General features: G+C 41.0%; 1 protein-coding gene across 6 annotated transcripts in view; it reads right to left on the reverse strand.

The window, feature by feature from the left end:
• DDAH1 (dimethylarginine dimethylaminohydrolase 1) overlaps positions 1-24886 on the reverse strand; it is a 275942-nt gene that overhangs the window by 141199 nt on the left and 109857 nt on the right. For 3 of the 6 annotated variants that reach the window (XM_054236493.2, XM_078332352.1, XM_078332351.1), the window contains one exon: positions 24002-24166. Coding sequence is in view for 1 of the 6 variants with exons in the window: in XM_002751026.5 (XP_002751072.1) it covers positions 18765-19067 (303 nt within the window). In the remaining 5 variants the exon portion in view is untranslated. Of the gene's footprint in view, positions 1-18187; positions 18428-18764; positions 19185-24001; positions 24167-24886 lie in introns of those variants that run through there. The other 3 variants (XM_002751026.5, XM_035252037.3, XM_035252036.3) reach the window with 3 other exon arrangements.

Raw genomic sequence — 24886 nt, forward strand, 5'->3', positions numbered from 1 at the left:
TGACTCACTCTTGAACCTGGATAGGGAGGCCTCAGAAAAACTTAAGATCACGGCGGAAGGTGAAAGGGAAGCAAGGCACCTTCTTCACAAGGTGGTAGGAAGAAATGCCAAGCAAAGGGGGAAGAGCCCCTTATAAACCACCAGATCTCGTGAGAATTCACTCAGTATCATGAGAACAGCACCGGGAAACTGCCCCAGTGATTCAATTACCTCCACCTGGTCTTTCCCTTGCCATGTGGGGATTATGAAGACTACAATTCAAGATGAGATCTGGGTAGGGGCATAAGGCATAAACTATGTCAACTGTCTACTGGTGGGCTTTTGGGAGAAGGGAAAATGGAATACACACCTGGCCCACTTGATCATGTCCATTTCAAGTCCACCTTTTATCCTATCCTTTGGCAACATCATGCCAAAGACATCAAGGTGGTATTTCTACTTTCTGAGGTTTAATATCCAAAATCCTTTCCTTTCTATTCTTTCTCCCCTTGTTTCAATCCCACCTCCCTTCCTCTGCTTTTGCCTCTGCCTCTCCCTCCATTCTCCTGCCACCCCTCCCCCAATCCTCTAGCATATGGCTTAATGTCACGGAGATGTATCAAATTTCTGAGTGGAAACTGAAGATTTTATTTCCAGTTAGTTTTTCCTCATTTCTTCTTCTCCTTCTCTCTTCCTATTTGCCCCTTTTCTTCCCGATGTCCACTCTTCCTACAGCAATAGCTTTTTACATTACATCTTACATCTCACTTAGGGTAGGAGAGATCTGTGTCTCACTCAGGGGATATAGGACAGGCCACCTTTCAACAGGAGAGAAAGGTGGTCATCATTGAATTTTAAAACTCAATTGAATAACAGATCAGAATGTGGTTTCCCCACACAAGGCACTCTTTCACAATAGGTCAGTGTTTGCATTCACTTGTTAGCAGGAGGCCAGCTACATAGGAGACACCAATCACTGCCTGCTTATTTATACGCAAGAATCTGCCTGCTGCTCTAAGCAAACCCACTCTGATCTTGGCCTCTGAAGCTACATCTGGTTGAACCAAAGTTGGGCACCTAAATTGAATTCAGTTTATTCATAGGCTAGCCAGCTACCTATCACTTGGTTGCATGCATCAAAAATTAATATGGGCCCATGAGGCTCTCCATTTAAGCATTTTAAGTTGAGAAACTGGAAATCTGAGTCAGAATGCCACAGCAGCTAGGTTACAGGAATATTAAGTAAACTCAGGTGGACCACAAGGAAGCTTAAGGTAAACCAGAGAATTGAATGAAGCAGGTGGATGGCGAGAAGAGATGGCACGAGGAGAAAGACTTCATGTTCCTAATGATTCTGTAGTTTCAATTTGAGTCTATCCTTACAATTTTCCTCCTCCTCCTTGCAGGAATATGTTTCAGTTGTTTGCAACCTAAAGAAATCCGACCAGAATGTAAAATCATTGACCTATGAACATGATTGCTCGTCTGAGTCTGGAGGTAGCTCCAGACTCAAATTCAAATGCAGTTACCAGGAACTGAAGGTTTAGTCAGTCTGAATCATGCAAAATGTTAACCAAAAGTTACACTGGCCTTTCTTGTCTGAATTTCCTCATCAACAGGCTAATCCTTGACAGAAACACTGTAAGGATTTTTTCTCTGCAAAACTACCCTCTTCCTTCACACTGAATCATCAGAAAGAAGAGCTGCCTGTGTCGCTAAATTCATTCCATATTTTAATTAACCCAAGGATGACATGGAGGCCTTGGAGACCTCCTAGTACAGTGCTGTGTGTGTTCAGCAGTAAACATCCACCCAGTGTAGTCAGGAGCCAGCATCTTTGTCATCCTTTCTTGTTAGAACAAGATTGTCCAACCCATGGCCCATGGGCCACATGTGGCCCAGGATGGCTTTGAATGTGGCCCAACACAAATTTATAAACTTTTCATACATTAGGATAATTTTTTACGATATTTTTTAAGCTGATGAGCTATTGTTAATGTATTTTATGTGTGGCTCAAGACCATTCTTCTTCTTCCAATGCGGTTCAGAGAAGCCAAAGGATCAGACACCCCTGTGTTAGAACATCAAGGTCTATTACTTTAAAGTTGTTATCCTGGATTACCAATCAGAATTTGTGTTTCCATCATTACTAAGCCTACTCTTTAATTCTCTCAGTGATCTCTGTTCTAAGAGATAAAGAATGGCAGGACTTATTAAAAGTGAGAGGTTCTGAAAATCTGGTTGGTTGATTTTAGAGTTCTATGAAGTATTCATTTCCTCTTCGCACCACCCCCTTTTGTTTACAAGTAAGTATCCCTCTGTTGCTCTCCTTCAGCACAGATATTCAGATGAAAAACATCCACAGAAATGAGCGGTGTCTTCATCTGAAGAAATGTGCTGTGCATCGCATCAATAGGAGCTCTAATTCCCCTATGGTTCAAGACACTCCAGTGACTCAAATGACCTTTCTGCCAAAGGATCTGCATCATTTCCTTTGTTCCTGTTCTGCACAATATGGAATTACAATAATGTGAATAATTTTTCTTTTACAAAAAGCAACACAAAACACAGGAAATCTATCAAAAACAGTTTTGACAATTGGGAAAATCACATTTTAATCTGTTTAATTAAACACAGTAAAATTTCTTTCCTGCCAGCAAAGAATTTTACAAATTTTTCAAAATTGGACTAAAGTCAGTTTAGTGAGCATTCCAAGAACAAGTTTGTTAAACCGAGACAGAAATGTAGCATTTAATTGATAGCTAGTTACTACAGGAGGAGGGGAGACAGATGGAAAATTAAGAGTGTGTGTGCCTCAGTAAGGCATCGTACCTCAAAATTCCTAAAAGACTAAACCTTTGCGAGGCCAAGGCGGGTGGATCATGAGGTCAAGAGATCGAGACCATCCTGGTCAACATGGTGAAACCCCGTCTCTACTAAAACTACAAAAAAATTAGCTGGGCATGGTGGTGCCTGCCTGTAATCCCAGCTACTCAGGAGGCTGAGGCAGGAGAATTGCCTGAACCCAGGAGGTAGAAGTTGCGGTGAGCCGAGATCGTGCCCTTGCACTCCAGCCTGGGTAACAAGAGTGAAACTCCGTCTCAAAAAAAAAAAAAAAAAAAAAAAAAGGCTAAACCTAATAAACACTTTAAAATATAAATGCACACACTGGTTTTAAGTCCAGTCAGTAAAATGGCCCACTAGCACAAGGCCAGTGACCAGGGATGGTTCCAACTCTGGGCAAAAGGAAGAAGACTCAGAATGGCAGCTGGCATCAGAGGCCCCCACAGAAGGGGCCAGGCTGAGGGCACAGCCCAGCATAAGGCAGGCTGGTGTCTGGCCCAATGAATTACCAAGCAGATGTATTAGAGGGCTGGCAGTACATGGCACCAACGGGCATAGCAGTATGTTTAACAGTTTCTCTCATATGAGGACTAGAGGTCAGCCTTGGGGTCTTTTGCAGGGAATCTAGGCAGGAAACCAACAAAAGGGGTCAAGAGGTAAACCCAGTTAATGGTACCAAGGCACTACCTGAGCATATGAAATGAATAGGGGTCCTGTAGCGGCAGGACCATCAGCAGAATGATGAGGCTGACTAACAGACCTATTATTTCTTCTGCTAATAGTAAGAAGGGACCCTTTATTTCTTCTGCTAAGAGCCAGACTGCTTCCAGGGCTTGGAAGAGGGCCAAGACAGCTAGAGAGAAAGATGGATTTAAAGTGCTGACACACAGGAAATACATGATAAATGATATTGCTGTTGTTTATTGTGGGTGAAAGGATTAGCTGGGAGAAGGTAGGTAACACTGGAAGGGGCCTATGAACCTGAAAACTACATGAAGCACAATGGAGATGCATTGTGTGGTGGATGAAAGCCCAAGCAGGCGGGGCTGGATCTCAGGAAAGCATGGTAGCAGGAGTACATGACAGATGAAGTTGGGAGATAAAGAAGAGATGTGGTTGTAATGAAGAGAGAGGCAGACTACAGGGTCCAGAAGTCAGAGCTGGCCAGAGGCAAGTGCCCATGGTGCTGGAGTACAGGGGCAGGATTCTAGTCCCTCCAGTAGGGAAAGGGAATATTACTAAGAATAAAATTAGCGGTGTACAAACAGGAGCAACAGCATGGGTAATTTCCCTCTGTAACACAGGTAACACTGGTCTCATCTAAAAGCTGATACTCAGGTATTTTGCAGAAAAAGTCTTTTATTGACGTTTTACAATTTTGTGAGACAAGTTGTGTTTTTCCTTTAAGACACTTACTGGCATTTTTAATTACACACATATATTTATGATTATTTATTTCATGTTTATCTCTCCAATTAAACTACAGGCTCCGAACAGGCATCATATTTGTTTATTATTTTGCATGTTGTAAGTACTCAACAATTGCCTGTTAAATAAATAAAAGTAGTGTCACCCTTTCTTACAGATGACAAAACTGTATCAAAAGTTTTTGGCCAAGTTCACCTTGCTAGTAAGTGGTAGGTCTGAGTCTTTGGGGGTGACTAAAGCTTTCTAAGAGTAGTCTCTTTCTATTAGGATGTCTCTCTCTAAGGTTGTCAGAGCTTAGTGTCAATGTTATTGTGCAAAGGACATTGGTCAAATCTAGTCAATCCGATATATCATCAAGAATAGGCTAGTTATCTCCAGTCCATATGTAATAATATTACTATTACCATACGTACAATCCATCACTCATCATAACATTACCACTGTAATCACTGTTGGATGTTATCACAGCGTTCAGAAAACTTTGATCTTCAACGTCCTTGGGAAGACGGCATAGAGGTGTGTGTGTGTGTGTGTATGTTTTTTGTTTTTTTTGAGACGAAATTTCGCTGTGTCTCCCAGGCTGGAGTGTAGTGGCGCGATCTTGGCTCACTGCAACCTCCACTTCCCAGGTTCAAGCGAGTCTCCTGCCTCAGCCTCCTGAACATCTGGGATTACAGGTGTGCGCCATCACACCCAGCTAATTTTTGTATTTTTAGTAGAGACGGAATTTCACCATGTTGGTCAGGTTGCTCTCAAACTCCTGATCTCATGATCCGACCACCTCAGCCTCCCAAAGTGCTGGGATTACAGGTGTGAGCCACCATGCCAAGTAGAAGGCATAAAGATATTTTATAGGAAACTGAAACTTGTTAGTTGCCCAAGATGATGTAACTGAGAAGTGGAACTGAGACTCAATTCCAGGTGGAATTTCACCTGCAATGTAAGAGGAATTTTTAAAGTATTTAAAATGGAAAAGACATTGAATGTGTAAAGATACTTAAAATGTGAATTAAAATCTAAATACCAATACATGACCACTTCAAGATCAGATGATAAACTTAGTGGCAGAAATATCTCTAAGTATTCATTCACTTAGAAGATCAGAAGGATGAAAAATTATAGAATGCATAGTAACTTTTGACTCAGTTGAGTCTGATGACCTACTCCTAAAACCATGAGTTGGAGAGGAGCTCAGTACCCACATGAGACCTACATGTAGCGTGGCACAGATGCTGGGGAACTGGCCTGGCTGCCAGCTGAGGTTCAAGTGTATACCTCAATGGTCTTACCAACCTCCTGGAGTGTTTCAGGTGGAGTCAGCATAGGGGTCCAAAACACAAGAGCCATGAGTCCCAACTGCTGGACAGAATCTCAGTCTGGGCAGGCCACAGGCAGTCTGGCCACAGTCCAATGGATGGAGGTTTCCAGTTTCCAGGAAGAGAAGATACCAAGAGACAAGCACAGCCTCAATCCTTAGGGACTTGAATAACAGTGCTTTGGAAAGACAAAAAGCAAAAAAGGCAGAAAGAAAAGGGATTGATCACTGATCGAAGAACGACTCTGTGCATGGTACTTCTCAGTACCTTACCTGTATTACTGTATGCAGTCATCATAACAAAGCTATAGGGTAGTCAAAACCACCCCAACGTTATAGATGATGAAAGTGATGCTCTACTTGCTCAAGGCCACACAGCTAATAAGCACTGGAACCACAATCTGGATTTATAGCTGTCCTCTGCCGGTCCTCATGGCACATGGAAAGGAAGAGAATGCCACCTCTCAACAAGTTCCCCAGGAGTCAAGCAGTCTGCCTCCCAAGTCAGCTTAGAAGCATGTGTCTCTAGACACCTGGGTGGAGTGAGAGGCGTGCACACTAGAGGAGTGATGAAGACTGAAGTACCTCATGCTGATTCTTTATCTCAAGCAATTGTGGATCTGGGAGCAGGTGGGCAGTTCAATGACGAGCAGGGGAAAGTAGAAACAGTGGAAATGAGACTGGAGTCAACAGAACAGAAAATGTGCTGGGCTTTCATATGGCCATTTTAATAAGTGGTATGCTTTCTGAACACCTGCCATCCTGGGCTATAATATCACAACATTGTAATTTGGTTTACAAATCAGTGTACCACTTCTAAGTGTACAGAAATACTCTGTAGCATTAATGCAGGAGACTCTTTGATATTTGAAAACGCTGATTTACTGGGAAAAGCCTGAGACTTTCCACTTACACTGTTTGCTTTCCTTCTCTTCTTCTCCATCTCCTGAATTTTGCTGCCTTTGGATGAGTGGCTTTATCTTCCTCTGAGGTAATGAAAAACCCAGTGCTCTGAGATCAAACTGCCCATTTGCTCAATGGAAGTCAAGTGCCTTTGACACATGCCAATATTCTGTTGCTGCAAACAACAAAGAATGGCAACAAAAGATAAAATGACAGCATTTATTAAAGGTTTTTTTGGTCTCCTAGATAAGTAGATTTAAAATCTCTTGACAACAACAACAAAAATAAATTTAAAAACAATCTCTACAATGACCCACAGTAAGAAGTATACTTTATGCTGCAACCTACAGTATATAAGGGAACATGTATATGTGTACATGTGTATAAATGAAACAAAGGTTACATGAAACATTACCTGGCTAGATTATGGGTTGCGAATACACTCTTTTCTATATAACACTTTTCTATTATATTCCAGTTCCTTTATAAACAAACAAACAAACAAAAAAACCTGGAGTGACCTACTAGAGTAACTTTATGATCCACTTATGAGTTGAACTTAAAATTTAAATATCACCATCTAGACCTAGAGTATAAGGACAAACTCATGGTGTTATAGGAACTCCCCTAAAAAGTAAAGTAAAGAAGAGTAGGGAAGTTCTAGGATCTGCATATATACATTCTACTCCATAGACAGCACCATAAAAGCCCATGCTAAGGGTGAAATCAAGACAACCAGCATGGAGGTGATCTCAGGCTGAAAGAGCCCAATAAAAAGGCACAATTCATTAAAACAAACCAACAAGAACAAAATCTTTCTCCTGGCTAAAGGATAATTTACTCAAGAATCCCTGTAAACATTTTTGATGATCCACAATCCCACCAAGCATTATTCACAAGGAGAGCATTGTCAGAAAACTCATTTTATCCAAACCTGTGTGTGTGTGTTTTATAAAAACAGGCCAAGGGATAGTAGCTGTTACATTTGCAGAATTTCCAGTCATTAGGTTGACCTCAGGGCAGGCGAGTGTTTCAGGGAGCATGTTCTGAATCATAACTGAGCCCTCAGCTGTATTGAGGCCAACGAACTATATATCTTGTGTTTTTTTCGGCATTTACTTTCAAGAAAATGTCCTAACTTAAATCTCTATGACTCCATCCACTCACCAAGAAACTTCCTTCTGAGGACTGGACAGTTTAGAAGCCGTATTAATCCTCAGCTTTCCTGCAAACCACTGAGAGGCTTCAATTATCCAGCTCAGTGCTCACAAAGAAAAATGCAGACATGGACATGACAACTGCACTGCCTGTTTTTTCTCTTGTAATTACAGCTCTGCGTTTCACAATTTCAAGCCCTTTTCCTACAAACACACAATTTCTCCAGTCACAGCCACATACTGTTTGCTTCTATCATTAATGTCTCTTATCAGAATCTTCAAAGCACTCTTTTGGGGGGCATAGAAGAGCATAGCGTGTATAAGGGAATATATTCCACTCTTAGTACGAGGCTGCTCAGGCAGGAAAAAGGGGTCACTACTGAAAATTGGGTTCTCCATTTCCCTGCAATCACATACTGACCCATTACTAAACATCTATATATACTTTGTCAGAATGAACCCCAATTTATATGCCAGTCGAGATGTCTCATACTTAATAACACCATTAACAAGAAATATTGCTGAAATGGGTTACTTGGGGAAAAAAACTAAATTTTCTTTGGCATTCTTACATAAGGCAGGATTTCCGCTTATCTAGTGTTGCATAAGTGTGAAGGAAAGAGAGTGAAGCCAGTGATTTCCAAGATCTCTTTCAGGCCTTTCGCCAGTGATCTGAGAATGACATGAACATTATAATTACATTTTAGCACATTCTGTATCTGGATACTTGCTGGAGTTCTCTGAACCAAAGTAAGTGTTCTGAGTTTCGATCCCTACCTCAAGAGTATCTGTGGTCAAATCCTGATGTTGGACCCTGATACCTCCCAGTGTCTGTGTAGGTCTCAGCCCCCACCTGGATGCTGCTGCTTCCTACTGGGTACAACCCCTGGCAAAGGATTCAGGGAACGCTACTGCCAGCAAATCTCCCCCTCCCTGCCTCTGAAAAGTGCAAAAGATGCAAGTTTAGAATGAAAACTACACTTTATCTTAATCAACATAAACTTTCCTTAACTGTGTTAAAACTTATCACCAAAGAAGAGGTAGAATCAGCTTCTAGCAAATGGTGAAGTTGATGATCTTCTTCCTCTTCCTGTTCCCCAATCACATCTACCAGGCCACACACAGAGCTACAGACTCAACACTAGTTTACTGAATGGACAGGGGTCCAAACAGTCATGAAACCATCGCTGTAAGGAGTCAACACGAGTGACAGGAAATCAAACATGACTGGATAGAAGGTAATGCTGAGATTTTGGCCATGATTCCCAGGACCCAACTGGCCAACAGGCATGACCCTGCAGAATTTCTATAAAGAAGCTGAATGGCGCAATCCGGTTGAAAGGTTTTGCAGTGGATTTTTCACATTCATTTTTTACCATGACCTAGTGTAAGAAATTCATTTACCTACTCAGTATACACAAACACAATGTGTAAAAATAAAACAAGTTTTATGAAACAATACTTACCTGGATGATGCTATGTGGCAGTAAACTCTGACATTTCCTACTGATTCTATTACAATAAAAATCAAAGATCGGGTCATGCCCCACTAAATTGATTTCATGACCCACTAGTGGGCAGAGAGCAGCAACCAGGGAAAAAATGGTATAAAAGCCTTGTCTTGAAGCTGTGCTCTAGTCACAATTGGACTGTTTCTATATTTGGGGTGGTTTGGGGAGACTCAGAGATTAGGGAGGCCTGAAGCCTTAATAATGCTTAGTTTGAAAGTAACAAAAGACAAAAATGAAAAATCAGTGACATACCTCCCAACTGTGTATTTTTCAGAGAAAAGGGAGCTGAAAAACCAGGGTCCCTGATGGAGAACTAGAATGACATCCAGAAAGTTAGAAAACACCAAAAGCAAGATTTTTTAAATGGTTTGGGTTTTTCAAAATAAAGTACTAGATCTAAATCTCTTCACATAAAACTGTTGATCTGGAAAATATGATTATATCATAAATGGCCTAAAATATGACCCAAAGCCAAACTGTAGTTATAATGATCTTTCTTCCTGAAATGATGGTTCCCTTATGACTCGAAAAATAATTAAAAGAATAAAATGGCTATGGTTTTCATTATTTTGAAATGTCACTAAGATTAATTCATCAATTTCAGGTTTTTAAATCATTTGAGGCTAGAAATGTTTAGGTTTACCACAAGTATATCTCCGTATTAAAAAAAAAATAGCTACACCTATACCTCATTTGGCTAATGTGTACACAGCTAACTATAATAGGAAGGTTACTTTTTTATATAGGTATCTTTTTTTTTTTTGTCTTTCCTTAGAAAGCTAACTTCATGTAGTTTTGGAAGCCAAAAGTTAAATATTGGAAAACTAACAATTCAGAATCAGGAATAGAAACCAGTATATGTGTATATATATATATATATATATATATATATGGAAGGTTTATAAGAAAGAATTACCATGGGCAAGTCAAGACTTAGTTATAATAGAAAACACAACTTACGGCACATACCTTGTCACCATTTGCTCTCCATCTCTTCAGGCCACTGGTTCACAACTACCACCCAAAAACCTCAAATGACAGACACTGAGGAAAGTGATGTGTGATGGCAGAAAATATGTGGGTCTAGGATCCTATGCTATTTCAATGATTTTTATTTAAAGTCTTCTATAGAAAAAATTACTTATCAAATGAGCTATAAATGGTTGAGTAAGCAGAACTTTCAAAATAGATTTAGCAAATTCAACTGCATCTCGTAAAGGATTATCATTAACAAGGCATGAGTTCATATGATTAGCTAATTAAGTAGAACAAGTATAATGTCTTTGATTGAATAAAATCCAGTATTTTTTATTCATCAAACTCCAATCCCATTTCATAAATGTAAGTTATCATCAACTCCCCATCCACTTTCCCCCATCTTCTTTCCCACCCTATACTTTCTCCCCCCGTCACAACCCGGGCTCCAAAAAGAAAAAAAAAATCCCTCAGCTATTTGATCTGAATATCACTGCAAAAATCAAAACCAGTGTCTCCTGCCCCCAGGACACTGAGTATTCCCCACCTGGCTGCCTCCTGTAGCGCATGCAAAATTCAATCCATAATTATAGATGCATTCTCAGTTTAGGCTGCACTTGAGATTCAATCATGACTACAGTCAAAATGGAGAGATTTGATTAGTTTTGTCTTATTTGCCATTGACATGGATAATGTACAGATGGCCCCTAATTTATAATGGTTCAACTTACAATATTTTGACTTTACGATGCCGCAGAAGTGATATAAATTCAATAGAAACCATACTTTGAGTACTCATACAACCATTTTGTTTTCACTTTCAGTACAGTATTCAATAAATTACATGAGATATTCAATACTTTATTTTAAAGTAGGCTTTGTGTTTATTTTGTCTAACTATAGGCTAATGTAAGTGTTCTGAGCATGTTTAAGGTAGTGCAGCCTGAGCTATAATGTTCTGTAGGTTACACGTATTAAGTGTGTCAATTTATGTATTTCCAACTTAAGATATGTTTTTCATGATATAATTCCATTATAAGTTGAGGAGCATCTGTATATAACTACATACTACAGGACGACAGGTTTGCCTGATACACCCTAATGTGACAAATTATGGGCCAAGAGGGAAACTCCCCCAGCAAAGAATATACTGATTACTTATAGAACACCCCCCACCCAGAATCTAAATGTCAAAAAAAGTTCCCAGAATCTAAATAGCAACCTCAGGAAATCTTTCAGTTTCAGACTTAAAGTAGACTTTCTTCAGCTCCAGAGTGAGCTACATTGTTCCAAACTGTGCTAGTCAGGAATACAAGAAGAGGTGCCAGACCATTATGGAGCACGTGGGCAAGAGTAAGAGGAAAGTACACTTGGAAATGAGGTATCCAAAGTGGCCAAATCCCTCTAGACCCAAACAAAGAAATACAGTTATGCACATGATTCTTTCGGTGAACTTGGGATTGGTTCTGAAATTTCAAAAGATCTGAGAGGGCAGGGGTAGGCTTTTCTCAATTCTATATCTTTTCAACATTAATAAAATTAATCTTCACTAGACTGTTACCTCCATACTATTTCATCCTGTTCTCTGTATCTGGAAGGTTGCCCTTCTCTGCCTTCCCTGGTTAATTCTCACTCGATAATCGCTCCTTCTGGGAAGCCTTGGTGTGGGTGAGACACATCTCCTTGAGCTTCTGTGGGACTGGGCAGAGTTCTGTCATGAAATCTGCCTCCTGTTCTGCAAGTGTCTGTCACTGATCTGCCTCCCTCACTGGACTGGGAGGTCCTCAAGGGCAGTGGAAGTGTCCAGTTCATCTGTAGCTCCCCAGCACCAAACATTCAGTCTAGAAGTAACAGACAGGTACTGAATGTACGAACAGATATGAGTAACAAAACTATTATCCCTTTCTATCAAAAGCAGAGTCACTTTTCATGCAATCATGGCACTCATACTTAATGCCACACAAAATATGGAAAACTTCAATATTTCTTAAACAAAATAATGATGAAATAATCAAGGCAAAATGTCTTTTAATAAAGGCAAAGTTTTATTTACTTACACATACTCAAATAGAGGAAAATGTTGATGTACATATCTTCACTGGAATAACATCCCTATAAGCCCATCCAGCTGCAAAAGCTGGATGATACAGACCTTTTAATTTGCTAACCTCAACTAAGTCAGGTTCTTGTCCACACTGATTTGTTGGACAAAATTAAACCAGCCCTGTATTAGTTTGTACTTTTCTTTGTACTCTGTCATGCTGATTCCTCTTGTCATAGTTGCTTGGATGATTTAGGCATTTAGAAACAAAAGTCTAAAGTCTGGTGATTTATTCCTTTCTACGTGATTCTACTGCTCCTTCAGCAGCATCAGCTTCAGGAAGATGATGTACATTATTAAATTATTTGACAATGACAAAGTGAACTAGATGGCATCACACACACACACATTTAAATGGGATTTGTTGCTCGCGATTATGCCTGCTTGTCCATTCAGATGAAAAGCTCCTGTTTGTGAAATGAGCCTGAGAAGTCTGACAGATTTAATACCTAATATCAGTTAAGGAAAGTGATGGAAGCTAACTCCAAAGGTCAGTTGAATATTTTGATGGAACTTCAAAGGATTCAGTTATGGTAAGTAAATATTTATGGACAACCCAAAATAAATACTGCACTGTGTTCTATATAATATATAAATGAAACTTTTACCTCTTTTATTAAGGTTTTAGTCATTTTATCTTTAATTATGATACTCCCTTGATAAGGAGGAAGGAACACTACACATATCTAATTAAAAAATGAGGGTTTCTGAAATCTCTAGTCAAAATCTCTAGTCAAAAAATGAGGGTTTCTGAAATGGTTACAGATTTTAATAGCAAAAGCCCATAAAATTAATAATAACCAGCACTCATTTTTAAAACAAGTACCTCCAAATTTATATTGAGAATCATAAGATGCCACGAATAATTCACTTATGACACAAGGCAGTGGAACGTAAATCTGTTTGTTTGAAAGTCGTAAGGACATTTTTCTGTTTTTGTGGTTTATATTAATGGATAGATACCTACCATTATTACAATAAAAACTAATTTTGAAGAAATCTGAGCTTAATGAGAATTCAAATACATGCAAAAGCAAATTTCCTGCATATCTGAATTACAAGAGATCCAGCTCTTCCTTCTTAGTCTTATAATGGTTCTCTAATGAGTCTACGAATCTCTGCAGAAAGCTCATTTTCAGCTAATAGTATCTAATAGAAGTCACTCCCTACTCATTTTGTTCCTTATTTTCAAGGCTTTCAAGATCAACTGCATAGAAGTAGATTATATTATTGGATGTATCTCAGTCTCTGGGACACATCAATTTCCAAACGTTACTGCCAAGGCCATGTTCAAGAGTCAAAAAAAAATTTTAAATCCTGAAAAAGAGCAGTTGTTTTAACTAGTTGGAGGTGATGATTTATCAAGAACTGTTAATCTGCTGCCATGTGAAGAGCTTCCAGCACATTCACTTTCCATCTTGGTGAGCGTCAGAATAATTTCTAATTATGGTTTGGGGCAGTTTTCTCACTTGAAGCTAAACAGAAGTTTGAGGAAATGTGTGCATTTAAAAAAGCAATCATCCACTCTGCTAGTAAATAAGATACGATTATGCACAAACTGTGCCTAGGCAATTTAGGGGGTTATATAAATGACTGAAATATTATTTTTAAACTAAAGTGAAGACAACATATTCTCATTTATGAGAGAAGGGAAGTATAATGATTCATTTAGTTTTCAAGTTAGATTGCATATCATTAATGTGTAAAATGGAATTTAGGTAGTTATTCTACATTGATTTAATGTTCTTTTAGGATTAACCACAACTGGAAAAAAGCACTTCATGCAAAAATAACCTTTAGACTTTCATAAAAACCTCATTTTGCAACTTATTACTGTGTGTAACTTTGGACAAGTTACTTAACCTTAGTTACCTGAGCCTCAGTTTCCTTACTTTTGACTAGGGTTAATAATACCATCTTTTAGGAATTACACATACTCAAAAACTTGGCATTTGTTAGCTATGGCTATTAGACATTATCTCGATGTTCACTTGTCTCCAGGATGAACATATTTATGCTTTTTCCTAACCAGAGAATAAACCCAAAGCCAAAATATGAAGGTCCGAATAAGCACCATAATAAAAGAAGAACATCTATCCAAATTATACTGCCCATCCCTTCCATTTATGTCCCCATTCCCCCATGTGATACCTAATTCCACTTTTGGAATTTATTACCTTGTGCTAAGCACTGACTTCTTCCTGAAGAGGCCCCTAAAAATGCAAAAGCTCAAGGAAACAATAATAACTAAGCTATTATCACTTTGTAAGAATGAATTTGTGTGGCTTTCTCTGAGACAAATTATCCCACATACTAACAATTGGTACCTGGGAAAGGATAAAATTGCTGTTACAAAGGAGCAATCCTAGTCAACAGGGTAAATGACAAGTAAACTTAAAAAAAGTAGAAGGGCAAAAGGGCACAGGATATATTTCGCAATTTTGCTTAAGAAAGCTTTGTCAGTTAATCATTCATTAGATACTAAGAACCTTTGAAGAGAAACTCAGGAAAATGGCATTAGCAGTTGTGTCTAAGGAGGGGAACTGGTTAGGCAGGTGCAAGAGTGATAGTAGAAAGGCAAGACCCACTTTCACTGCATATCCTTTTGTACCTTTTGAATTTGGCACTGTAGGCATACATTATCTATACAAAAGTTTTAATCAAAAAATTCAATCCTCACAAGCTGTCATTTGTCCTTCATCATCTTTTAGATTATTTGTTTACACTATTTGACATTTAAACACTGACTTTTGGCCGGGCACAGTGGCTCATGCCTGTAATCCCAACCCCTTGGGAGGCTGAAGAAGGAAGATCGATTGGGCCCAGAAGTTCAAGCCTGCAGTGAGCTATGATCATGCCACGGCACTTCCATCTAGATGACAGAGTGAGACCGTGTCTCTAAAAACAAAGAGAGAAGTTGCAGTTTTTCCCTAAAATGTAAGTTGGAATCATGTAAAATCTGATAGGCCACTAAAGGCTGATTTTCTTCAAAGTATTAAATGTGAAAAATATTCAAAATCTAAAGATACAACATTATTAGACAATTAACATTATTTACTGACTTTCTGTATATACAGTTTCCTTCACTAAAACTTAAGCTTCCTGCACACAGGGCTTCTACTTTATTAATCTATGAGGCCCCATTGAGGGAAACACTGAACTTTCACAAGAATACTTTCTTGAATTTCAAGAAAGAAAATTCATTAAATGAAACATGATGTTTTGATTAAGAAGGAACTTCTCAAGATTTTTATAAAAACAAACAAAACAACAATAACAATAGACAGAGGCAGGGACAGGGAAAAAGAGAAGGAGAAACAGCTGTAAACCACCTATGCTCATAATAGAACTTTTAGGACCCTACTGATGGGGAATGCTTGTGAAACCCCAAATATGTCATAAGGAGGGAGAATTAAGGCTGACCTAAAATCATGAGAACATTTGTTCAACAAAATATTTGCTACATGCCTATTGTGTGCAAAGCCTTGCTGATAAAATGTTGACCAATGCAGACATGATCCTAGCCCTTACAGGTTACACAATGGGAGATACAGAAAGGTAGACAGGCAATTATCATGTCCTATGATAAATATAAAAGGAAGTTGATAGAGAGTTTTAGGAGCTCATAAAAGGAGAACCAATTCCATGCTTGGAAAAGTGATGTCTAATATCACAGTGGGTGGGACTAGAGCTTTGGAGTTCTCTAAACTCGAGTTCAAACCCTCGTTTTACAGGTTGTACTCTATAACCTTGGTCAATTTATTTACTCTCTCTAGGCCTCAGTTTCACCAACTTTAAAATAGGAATTATGATAGTATTGAGTTCAAAGAGTTGATGTAGTAATGAAATGCATGTCATAAATCTGGTATCGTGTGTGGCAAGTGGCAAGTGCCCAATAAATATTAGCTACTAATACTAGTGATAACAGTAAGCTGAGAACTTAAGGCAGGTAAAAGGGAAGAGAGGAGGAAGGAAGAATACCCAGACAAAGGAAAAATCCACAAAAGCAATAGTCTCATCAGCTTCAGTGAAAGAACCTCACTTGATCCATGGGTCAGGGGGTGCTTGAGGTGGGATCAGAGGTGAAGCTGAAGCTGGAAAGGCAAGCAGAGACCAGGTCAATAGGTTTATCTAAGCTCAGTGGAGGCCCCTCAAGAATTTTAGTCAGAGAAGGAACAGGATCAGATCTGATTTTTTAAAAGACCAGCTTGGCTACAGTGGGGGAATGGAATGGAAAATGACTAGAGGCAGAGATCAGTGATGTTCATATTAGAATAATTCCTTGGCTATTGCAGATCTTCACAGTTGGGAAGGCAAACATCACATGAAAAAATATATAGCAATCCAAAGAGGGTCTTGAAGTAACTATCTGCTTGTATTAGCATTTCATTCATTCACTCACTCACTCACTCACTCACTCACTCAACAAGCATTAACACCTACCAAGGCAGTGAGCTAGTGCTGTGAGAGATTTCTACAAGCACTGCCCTACAGGACCCTGCTCTTCAGAAGCATCCCATCCAACACTGACTGCCCATATTTCTCTCCCTGCCTGGGAGGCCTGTTACTCTGGTGACCCAGATCCTGTGCAACGCAAAGGCAGGCACCAGCAGGGGATCCAAACCTGGAGGCAGTATCACAGAATAGAGAAATGTCACTAACTACATCAGTGTATAGCTGACTTCTTATTAAAGGAGTAAATCTTCCGTGACCCACTGATAAGTGAATAATAATAGTCAACATTCATCAAATGTCCTATCCTATGAATTTCAGGTAGATTAACAAATTTATTACAATTTTGTGAAATAGATATTATTATTACCATTTTATAGATGCGAAAACTGAGGCAAGAGACACTTCCTAAAGGTCACAGAATTAGAAAGTGGTGGAGCTGAGATTCAGTCTAATGTTTTTACCCACTATACCATGTGACTTCTGGCAGTGGGCCACCAAAATGAAATGAATTTAAAATGTATATTTCAAAATCTGGGCAGGGGAAAAAATCACTGCTCACTTAGGTATCAGGGAGAAAATAGCTTGAAATCTTTTATTATAGAAATAAAATAAAATGGATGAATAAATATGGTGAAGTCTCTTGAGAAGAAATTGGACTACTCTCATCAAAAGAGTGCCATATTGAAAGGGTTTTGAAATCGATTTTGCTCTTTTAAGTTCAAACTATAGCTCTGCCATTTGGCCTGGAAACACATTAGAAAGTATTCAAACGGGATTACATTCCCTATCAGTTTAAAAGAGTGGGACATCTCACAGACTCAGAGGAGAGGTGTGGCAAAGAGATCAAAGGGCTAAGAGAGAGATCTGTTACTCTTTTGGTTTTCTGCTAATGGAGGGTGTAATAAAAGCTGATTATCTCTGTGAGAAATTAGTGGAATATGCTTATTTTCTCAGACCATAAAGGGTTTCATCAACCAAGTAGTGGAGCACGTGAGGAATAAGCATATTTTAATCATAAGCTCCTTGAGGCATTTTCAATGTGAAGTGAATAAAGACAAAATAGAAAAAAAAACATTCTTGAATCTCCAGAAATGAAAGAAATCACCAGCTTCTTGCAACGCCATTGGATGCCAATAGCAACGGAGTCTTGAGCCTGGGCTCTTAACTGGCATTGAGAAGAATCCCAGGCCAGATGGCATTTTAAAATCCAATCTTACTCTATTTGTCTCTCCCCACTAACCTACATTGCACTTAAAGCCATCAGCCATTTCACAAGCTGCAGCATTTCAAAGTAGTCACAACCCTTGAGAACAGAAAAGCTCTCTTAATTGCTGTGAGTTTAAAAATACAGAGAATTAAAATTATGGAATTTGTGAAACAATCATCTCTAATTAAACACGCTCGCTAGCACACACACCCAACAAGGCCCAGAGAGTAGAGCTTTTCAAACCTAACCCATTCATGCACGCATTTAGCACAGCTCACCAACACAGCACTTTCCTTCCATTCATTCACTTACTAGTCTCGTTCTTTGGGACTTACTCGCCACCACTGAAAACTAACTCGAGAAGCCCCAGATCTGTGAGCGCCGACACCCGGTTAATTCATCCAGCTTGCCCTGCTCCGGGCGCCAGGCAGGACTTGGGGGCTTTGGTGTCACGACTGGCGCTGCCCCTGGAGGGACGCCCAGCCTCCACTCGCCCTCTCGGAGCGGCATCCCTCGCGGGCCCCGCTCCCTGGGAAACAGAGTTGCACTGTCGTTGCTGCCGTTTAATTTTCACAAATAAAAATGCCCGTGAGGCGGACTCCCCCGCCCACCATCCTGCCCGAGACCGAACCACCACACTGAATCCCATCCTCCAGAAGGCTGCTGGAAGCCAGGAGGTGTGAACGATGAACTTCTCTCTGACTCTGACTCTCTCTCACTCTCACACACACACACACACACACACACACACACTCGCTCCCCGACGGGAAGTTGTGAACTAGCCCAAGGGCCACTGCCGCGACTCCCCAGGAAAAGCGGCTGCCGGCGGCGGGGGAGGGCCCGACGCGCGCCCCGGCCGCGCCCCTAGAGTCGCGGGGCGGGCAGTTACCTCCTTCCTCCGGCTCGGCGCCCCGGGTCGGGTGATGAGGGCCGTCTCCTCGCACACCACGGCCACGTCCTCCACGAACACGCAGTCCGGAAGGCTCTCGTCGGCCGGCAGCTCCACCACCTGCAGCCCCAGCTTGCTGCCCAGCACGCCCACGTAGAGCTGGTGCTGCCGTTCCGCGCGGGCGACGTCCACCTCCTCGCCCTTGGTGCTTCTCAGCGCGTGCTGGCCGAGCGACTCGGGCATCGCCCGCACCACTGCGTGGGTGGCCCGGCCGAAGGCGGCGGGGTGGCCGAGCCCGGCCATGGCTTCGGGAGGTTTAGGGGTGGCGGCGGCGGCAGTGGCGGTGGCCGGGTCCTTCCGCGGGCAGCGCGCGCCGAACCTGCGAGCGCCCGGCGGCTCCCCTTGGCAGCCGATGAATGTGGTGCAGGAAGAGCCCAGCTCGCGCCCGGAGCCCTGCCCGCGCGACTGAGCATGCCCAGAGCTCCGGGCGCTGGCCCGCGCGCAGCCCGCGCGCCCACTCCGGCGCTCACAGGTCTCGCGCCAGCCCAGGCGGGAGTTGTAGCGGCGAGCGCCGCCCGAGGAGTGGGGCCGGGGGAGGCGGCCGGGGAAGCAGCGACGGCGGGAGGTCTGCGCAGGCGGGGGAGCTAGGCGAAAAGCCTCCCCTACTCCGACCTGGCGGTACCTGTGTTCTGTCGCAGGTGCACGCTTCCCATCGTTCCCAGCGCGGACTTGGAGAGCCGGCCTTGGTCTGGACAGAGCGGCCGGAGGGCTTAGTGCTCTTTACTGGAACAGTTTCAACCTCACTTTCTTACAAAGTCTAGTCCACTTTTGAAGAGCTATAATGGCTTACAGATTCTTCATTTTGAGCTTAAATCCCACGAGTCCCAGTTCTGTTTTCTGGCCTTACCTAAAGTGCAAGGTTTTTGTTTTGTGTGTGTGTTTGCGTGTGTGTTTTTCACAAAACAGCATTCACATATCTGAAGACATTTCTAATTATCTGTGCTGCCTAACACCATCCTCTAGCCCCCACCCTAACCCCCTCCAGTCCTGGAGCCCAAATCACTGAAAAATAACTAGTGATTTGGTTTCCAAGTCCCTTCAACTTTCTGGTCAGCTTCTTTTTGATACACACCAATTTGCCTGTATCCTTTTAAAATCATAGTATCCGGAAAAGAAACAATTCTTCCTGTGTGGTCTGACAAGCACAGGCTACAGCAGCACCCTTGTTCCAGATGCTGGGCCTCTAAGAACACTGCCTAAGCCTGCATTCACTTTTCTGGTAGTCTAGGGCCAAGGCCCAGGCTACAGCCTTCTTGCCATAACTCTGATCCCAGCTTTTAGGAAATGCGGATTTCTAGGAGCAGGTCTATCCTAGAATGGTTGCAGCAATTGAGCCCAGAGATGTGATCTCCTTCTCTTCCCTCCCACCAGGGTGATGTGAATTTATAAATGAGTTTCAAAATTCTCAGCTTCAAATTTGAGTTTTGTTTTATTTTGTTTCAGAGTTTTGCTCTTGTTGCCCAGATTGGAGTGCAATGGTGCGATCTCGACTCACTGCAACCTCCACCTCCCAGGTTCAAGCAATTCTACTGCCTCAGCCTTCTAAGTAGCTGGGATTACAGGCATGTGGCACCACACCTGGCTAATTTTGTATTTTTAGTAGAGATGGGGTTTATCCGTGTTGGTTAGGCTGGTCTTGAACTCCTGACCTCAAGTGATCTGCCCGCCTTGGCCTCCCAAAGTGCTGGGATTACAAGTGTGAGACACCGTTCCCAGCCTATTTATTCTTATTATATATTGTTTATTTAGTTCCCAGGTTAAATTAAGTATAGGACTTCATTCCACCCTTTACTGCATACTTTATCAGACATTAAGGCTCCATCTATCTCCAGCTGGCCACCATCTAGCAATCTTCAATCATGCCTGTGCCTTGTTGGAGCCTGAATACTTCACCTACTGCTCCGTGTACCACTTCACCTACTGAGCCTAAATATGAAGAGGGCTCTGTGTACCACGCTCATGTCAGTCTAGCAGCCAATAACAACCTGATGTTAGCCATGTCTTTCCATACTAAAAAGTATGGGTAGCTGTTCTTTTATATCTAATTTTGTAGTTATCCCTATTAAATGTTATTTGCTTCTTTCTTACTTGTTTAGTTTTGACACTGTCATCTCGTGCATTATTTATTACTTCTACTTTGTGCCATCTGAAATTTGATAAGCATGCCTTCTTTCTTCTCTAAGCAGTTGTCAAAAACTGGTAGAATGTATGTATTAGTAAAAAAGAAAAATAAACATACCAAATCCAGTAGATGATAGTTTACAGGCCTTCACGCTTCAGCAATGAAGGACTGTTTTTAGAAAAATGGACTTTATTAAACTTAATACATTGATATGTTCATTTTTCCCTTGAATATTTATGGAAAATTCCCAAGGCACACCACCATGCTATGCACTTCAGAGTCACACAAGAAGCAAGCACAAAGACATGATCCTTACCTTGAAGAGCTCACAATCTCACTAGGAAAACAAAACATCCAGAATTGGAGCTGTGGTAAATGCACATGAGAGGTATAGATAACAAAGTGCTACAGGAAGGTGAGGGAAAGAGAGATCTCTATGGCTAGTGGGAGTGGAAGAAAGCTGCCTGAAGGTGCTTGGACTTGGTTAGGCCTTGAATAATTTTTGGATGTGAGTAATTGAAGGAGAGAATGAGAATTCCAAAGGAAAGGCATTTTTAAGGGACAGTAGGTAAATCAATTTACATATCTATAGCTGCTGTAACAAAACAACTCTAACACATATAATGGCACAAAGTTGATAGATACTTATCTCCTGTTCACTTAAAGTCTAACTCAGATGTTCCTGATTCTTTCTGTGCTCTTTTTTTTCCAAGCAATATCCAGGGATCCAGCCTTCTTCTATTTTGTGGCTGCAACCCTTCAACATGTGGCATCCAAGTTTACTGTGCTCTCTGTGTTAGTCAGTTCTCATGCTGCTAATAAGGACATACCCAAGCCTGGGTAATTTATAAAGGAAAGAGGTTTAATGGACTCACAGTTCCACATGGCTGGGGAGGTCTCACAATCATGGCAGACGATGAAGGAAGAGCAAAGAGACGTCTTACATGGTGGCAGGCAAGACAGCTTGTGTAGAGGAACTCCCCTTTATTAAACCATCAGATCTCATGAGACTTATTCACTACCACGAGAATAGTACAGGAAAGATTTGCAACCATAATTCAATTACCTCCCACCTGGTCCCTTCTACAATATTTGGAATTATAGGAGCTGCAGTTCAAGGTGAGATTTGGGTGGGAACACAGCCAAACCATATCATTCTTCTTCCTCAAACTGAAAGAACAGGAAAGAACATACAGCACTGCATGTGAAAGGCTTAATGGGTCAGCCCTGGAAGGGATGCATATAACCTCTGCTCCCATTCTTCTGGCTAAAATTCTCCCACCCAGCTACAATAACCATGAGAGAGGCCTGGAAAATACAGTCTTCTGTAGGCCCAGAAAGAAAAGAAAACAAGAGGTTGGAAAAACAGCTAGCTGGTGTCTGCCCCCACAGAAGTAGTGGGGAAAATTGGAAAACAAAAGTGAGCTAAGCCTTCATCACATAAGCTGTGGAGAGGCATATGGTGTGGAAATTAAGAGCATAGCTTCTGGAGCCAGACTGAGGCTCTATTTCCTTGTTGCATGATCTTAGGCATATTACTTAAAATGTTACTTTGCCTCAATTTCATTGTCATCTATAAATGAGGAGTAATGAATGAATTATCATAGAGTTATTATAAACATTAATATTGCAAAGTGCTTAAAACATGTATAGAGAAGTAAGAAGAGCCTAATAGATGCTCAGTAAATATTATGCATTGAGAGGTTTTGAACAGAAAGCTTTTCACATGGTTTCCTACTGAAGGCCAAACCACACATGCACATTCATTGAATTATCAGAGTCATATAGTTACTTGAAGGTATGCTTTCCAATAGAACTAGTGGCCTTCCTAGGTTAACAGACCAAATCTCAACCACAAGTATAATCATAGATTCAATAAATATTTATTGAACCCTGGTTATATGCCAGGTATTGTGCTAGGCACTGGGGATGTAATTATGAATGATAATGTATGGCTATGGTCAAATTGTTCCTTTTGCTCTTCTGGACATTTCAAGACCTTTATAATCAATTTCCTTTAAATTCCCTCTGTTCAACATACCTAAAGCTATTTCTGTTCTGGTTGGATGTTGATTAACATGGGCAAGTTTCTTTTCCATTGATAATATTGCTAGAACCTAGCTTTATTTGAAGTCAATTTTAGATAGTGAGTATCTGAGGATTAACACAGACATTCCTGTCTTGCTCTTTTCTTACTCCATTTTAGGAGAGACAAGATTTACTTTCATAGGTGATAGGTGCTTTGAGGTGGAGGTGTCTATTAGTCTGTTTCCCAACTGCTGATAAGGACATACCCAAGACCGAGTAATTTATAAAGAAAAAGAAGCTGAATGGACTCACAGTTCCATGTGTCTGGGGAGGCCTTCCAATCATGGAGGAAGGCAAAAGGCACATCTTATGTGGCCACAAGCAAGAGAGAAAATGAGAGTCAAGTGAAAGGGATTTCCCCTCATAAAACCATCAGATCTTGTAAGACTTATTCAGTACCACAAGAACAGTATGAGGGAAACTGCCCTGCATGGTTCAATTATCTCCCACTGGGTCCCTCCCATAACATAGGAGAATTATGGGAGCTACAATTCAAGATGAGATTTGGACGAGGTCACAGCCAAGGCATATCAGATTGGGAATTCTCAAAGAGAATGAGGGCTCAAGGGTGTCCTTGTCCATCCTAAGTACTAGAAATATTGGATCAAGAAAGTACCATAAATCTGCAATTTGAACTAAGTCCTGAGTGTTTCAACATAATCATTACATACATGTTTACTGTGAAAGAAACCCATTGCTGCAGATTGCCTTTTATATTCAAAGAGTGAGTGACGTTTGGTTGAATGGGCAGACAGCGAGTTATGAACCAGGAGATGGTTCCATGGTAACCAGGACTGTTGTTCCTGAAGTCATGATACATAGCCTCCTAAACTCAGTTTCTCCAACTTTCATTTGGGATTTCGTCCATTAAACAAATATAATGAATAATACTAAGAATCTACAGTATGTATGGTAGAGGAATACATAAAAGCAGTGGATAAGCTATGGATTTTAGATTCAGGCAAACCTGAATTTGATTCCTGGCCCTCCTGCATTCTGGCTGTATCACTTTAGTGTACCCGAGATCTGTGTTTCACCATTTTCTGTCTTGCTTGAAGATGTAGAGGACTAATCTTCATGGACTTCGTCACCTGGGATTCCATTTTTGTTGGTTTTGGCCAATGGGACACACCTACAGGAGATTGGAGGACAAGAGGGGAAACAGATTAGGGTATTTATTTCTCTGGCTCCCTTCCTACTTTTTTATGGTTGTAGCAACAGCTCCATCCTTCTACAATGCATAGCTTCTGCTGGCAGCCCCTATTCCACGGTTCTGGCTGTCAGCTGGGTTCTGATAATGCTGGTGCCGTCCATTATTCCATCTAGGGGTGTTATTGGCTTCTCGATTTTTGCTAGTCCCTGGGTGCCTCAGTGTTCCTTACTGGTTCTCTTCACCCTCACAATACCTCTAAAAACATTCCTCTTATTAAACATGCTCTTCAGAATTCTTTAAGTATGCCATTTTTTTTTTTTTTGGCCAGGGCCCTCACTTAGAACTCACTTGTTATACATATATATGTGTATATGTGTGCACACACAATGTCTTGAATTAATGTGTAAAGTGGGAGTTATAATACTTTGTTCTCAGAGTTGTTGTGAGGCTGAAATGTGACTGCATATACAAAGGATCTGAGCATTGTCTCTAGGACACAGGAAGTACTCAATTATGATAGCCACTGATATTAACAGATACTATGCTCTTGTGCCAGGCATTGTATTCATTATGAAGTATCCATCTGCCTCTGTATAAAATGCCCATTTTCTCCACTTAAAATACCCAAGTCCTTCAAATGAGATAACATAAAGTGCCCACCACAAGGACAGGCACACTGCAAGCACTCTGCTTTCTGCT

This window comes from Callithrix jacchus, chromosome 7 (genome assembly GCF_049354715.1).
Source record: "Callithrix jacchus isolate 240 chromosome 7, calJac240_pri, whole genome shotgun sequence".
NCBI lineage: Eukaryota > Metazoa > Chordata > Mammalia > Primates > Cebidae > Callithrix > Callithrix jacchus.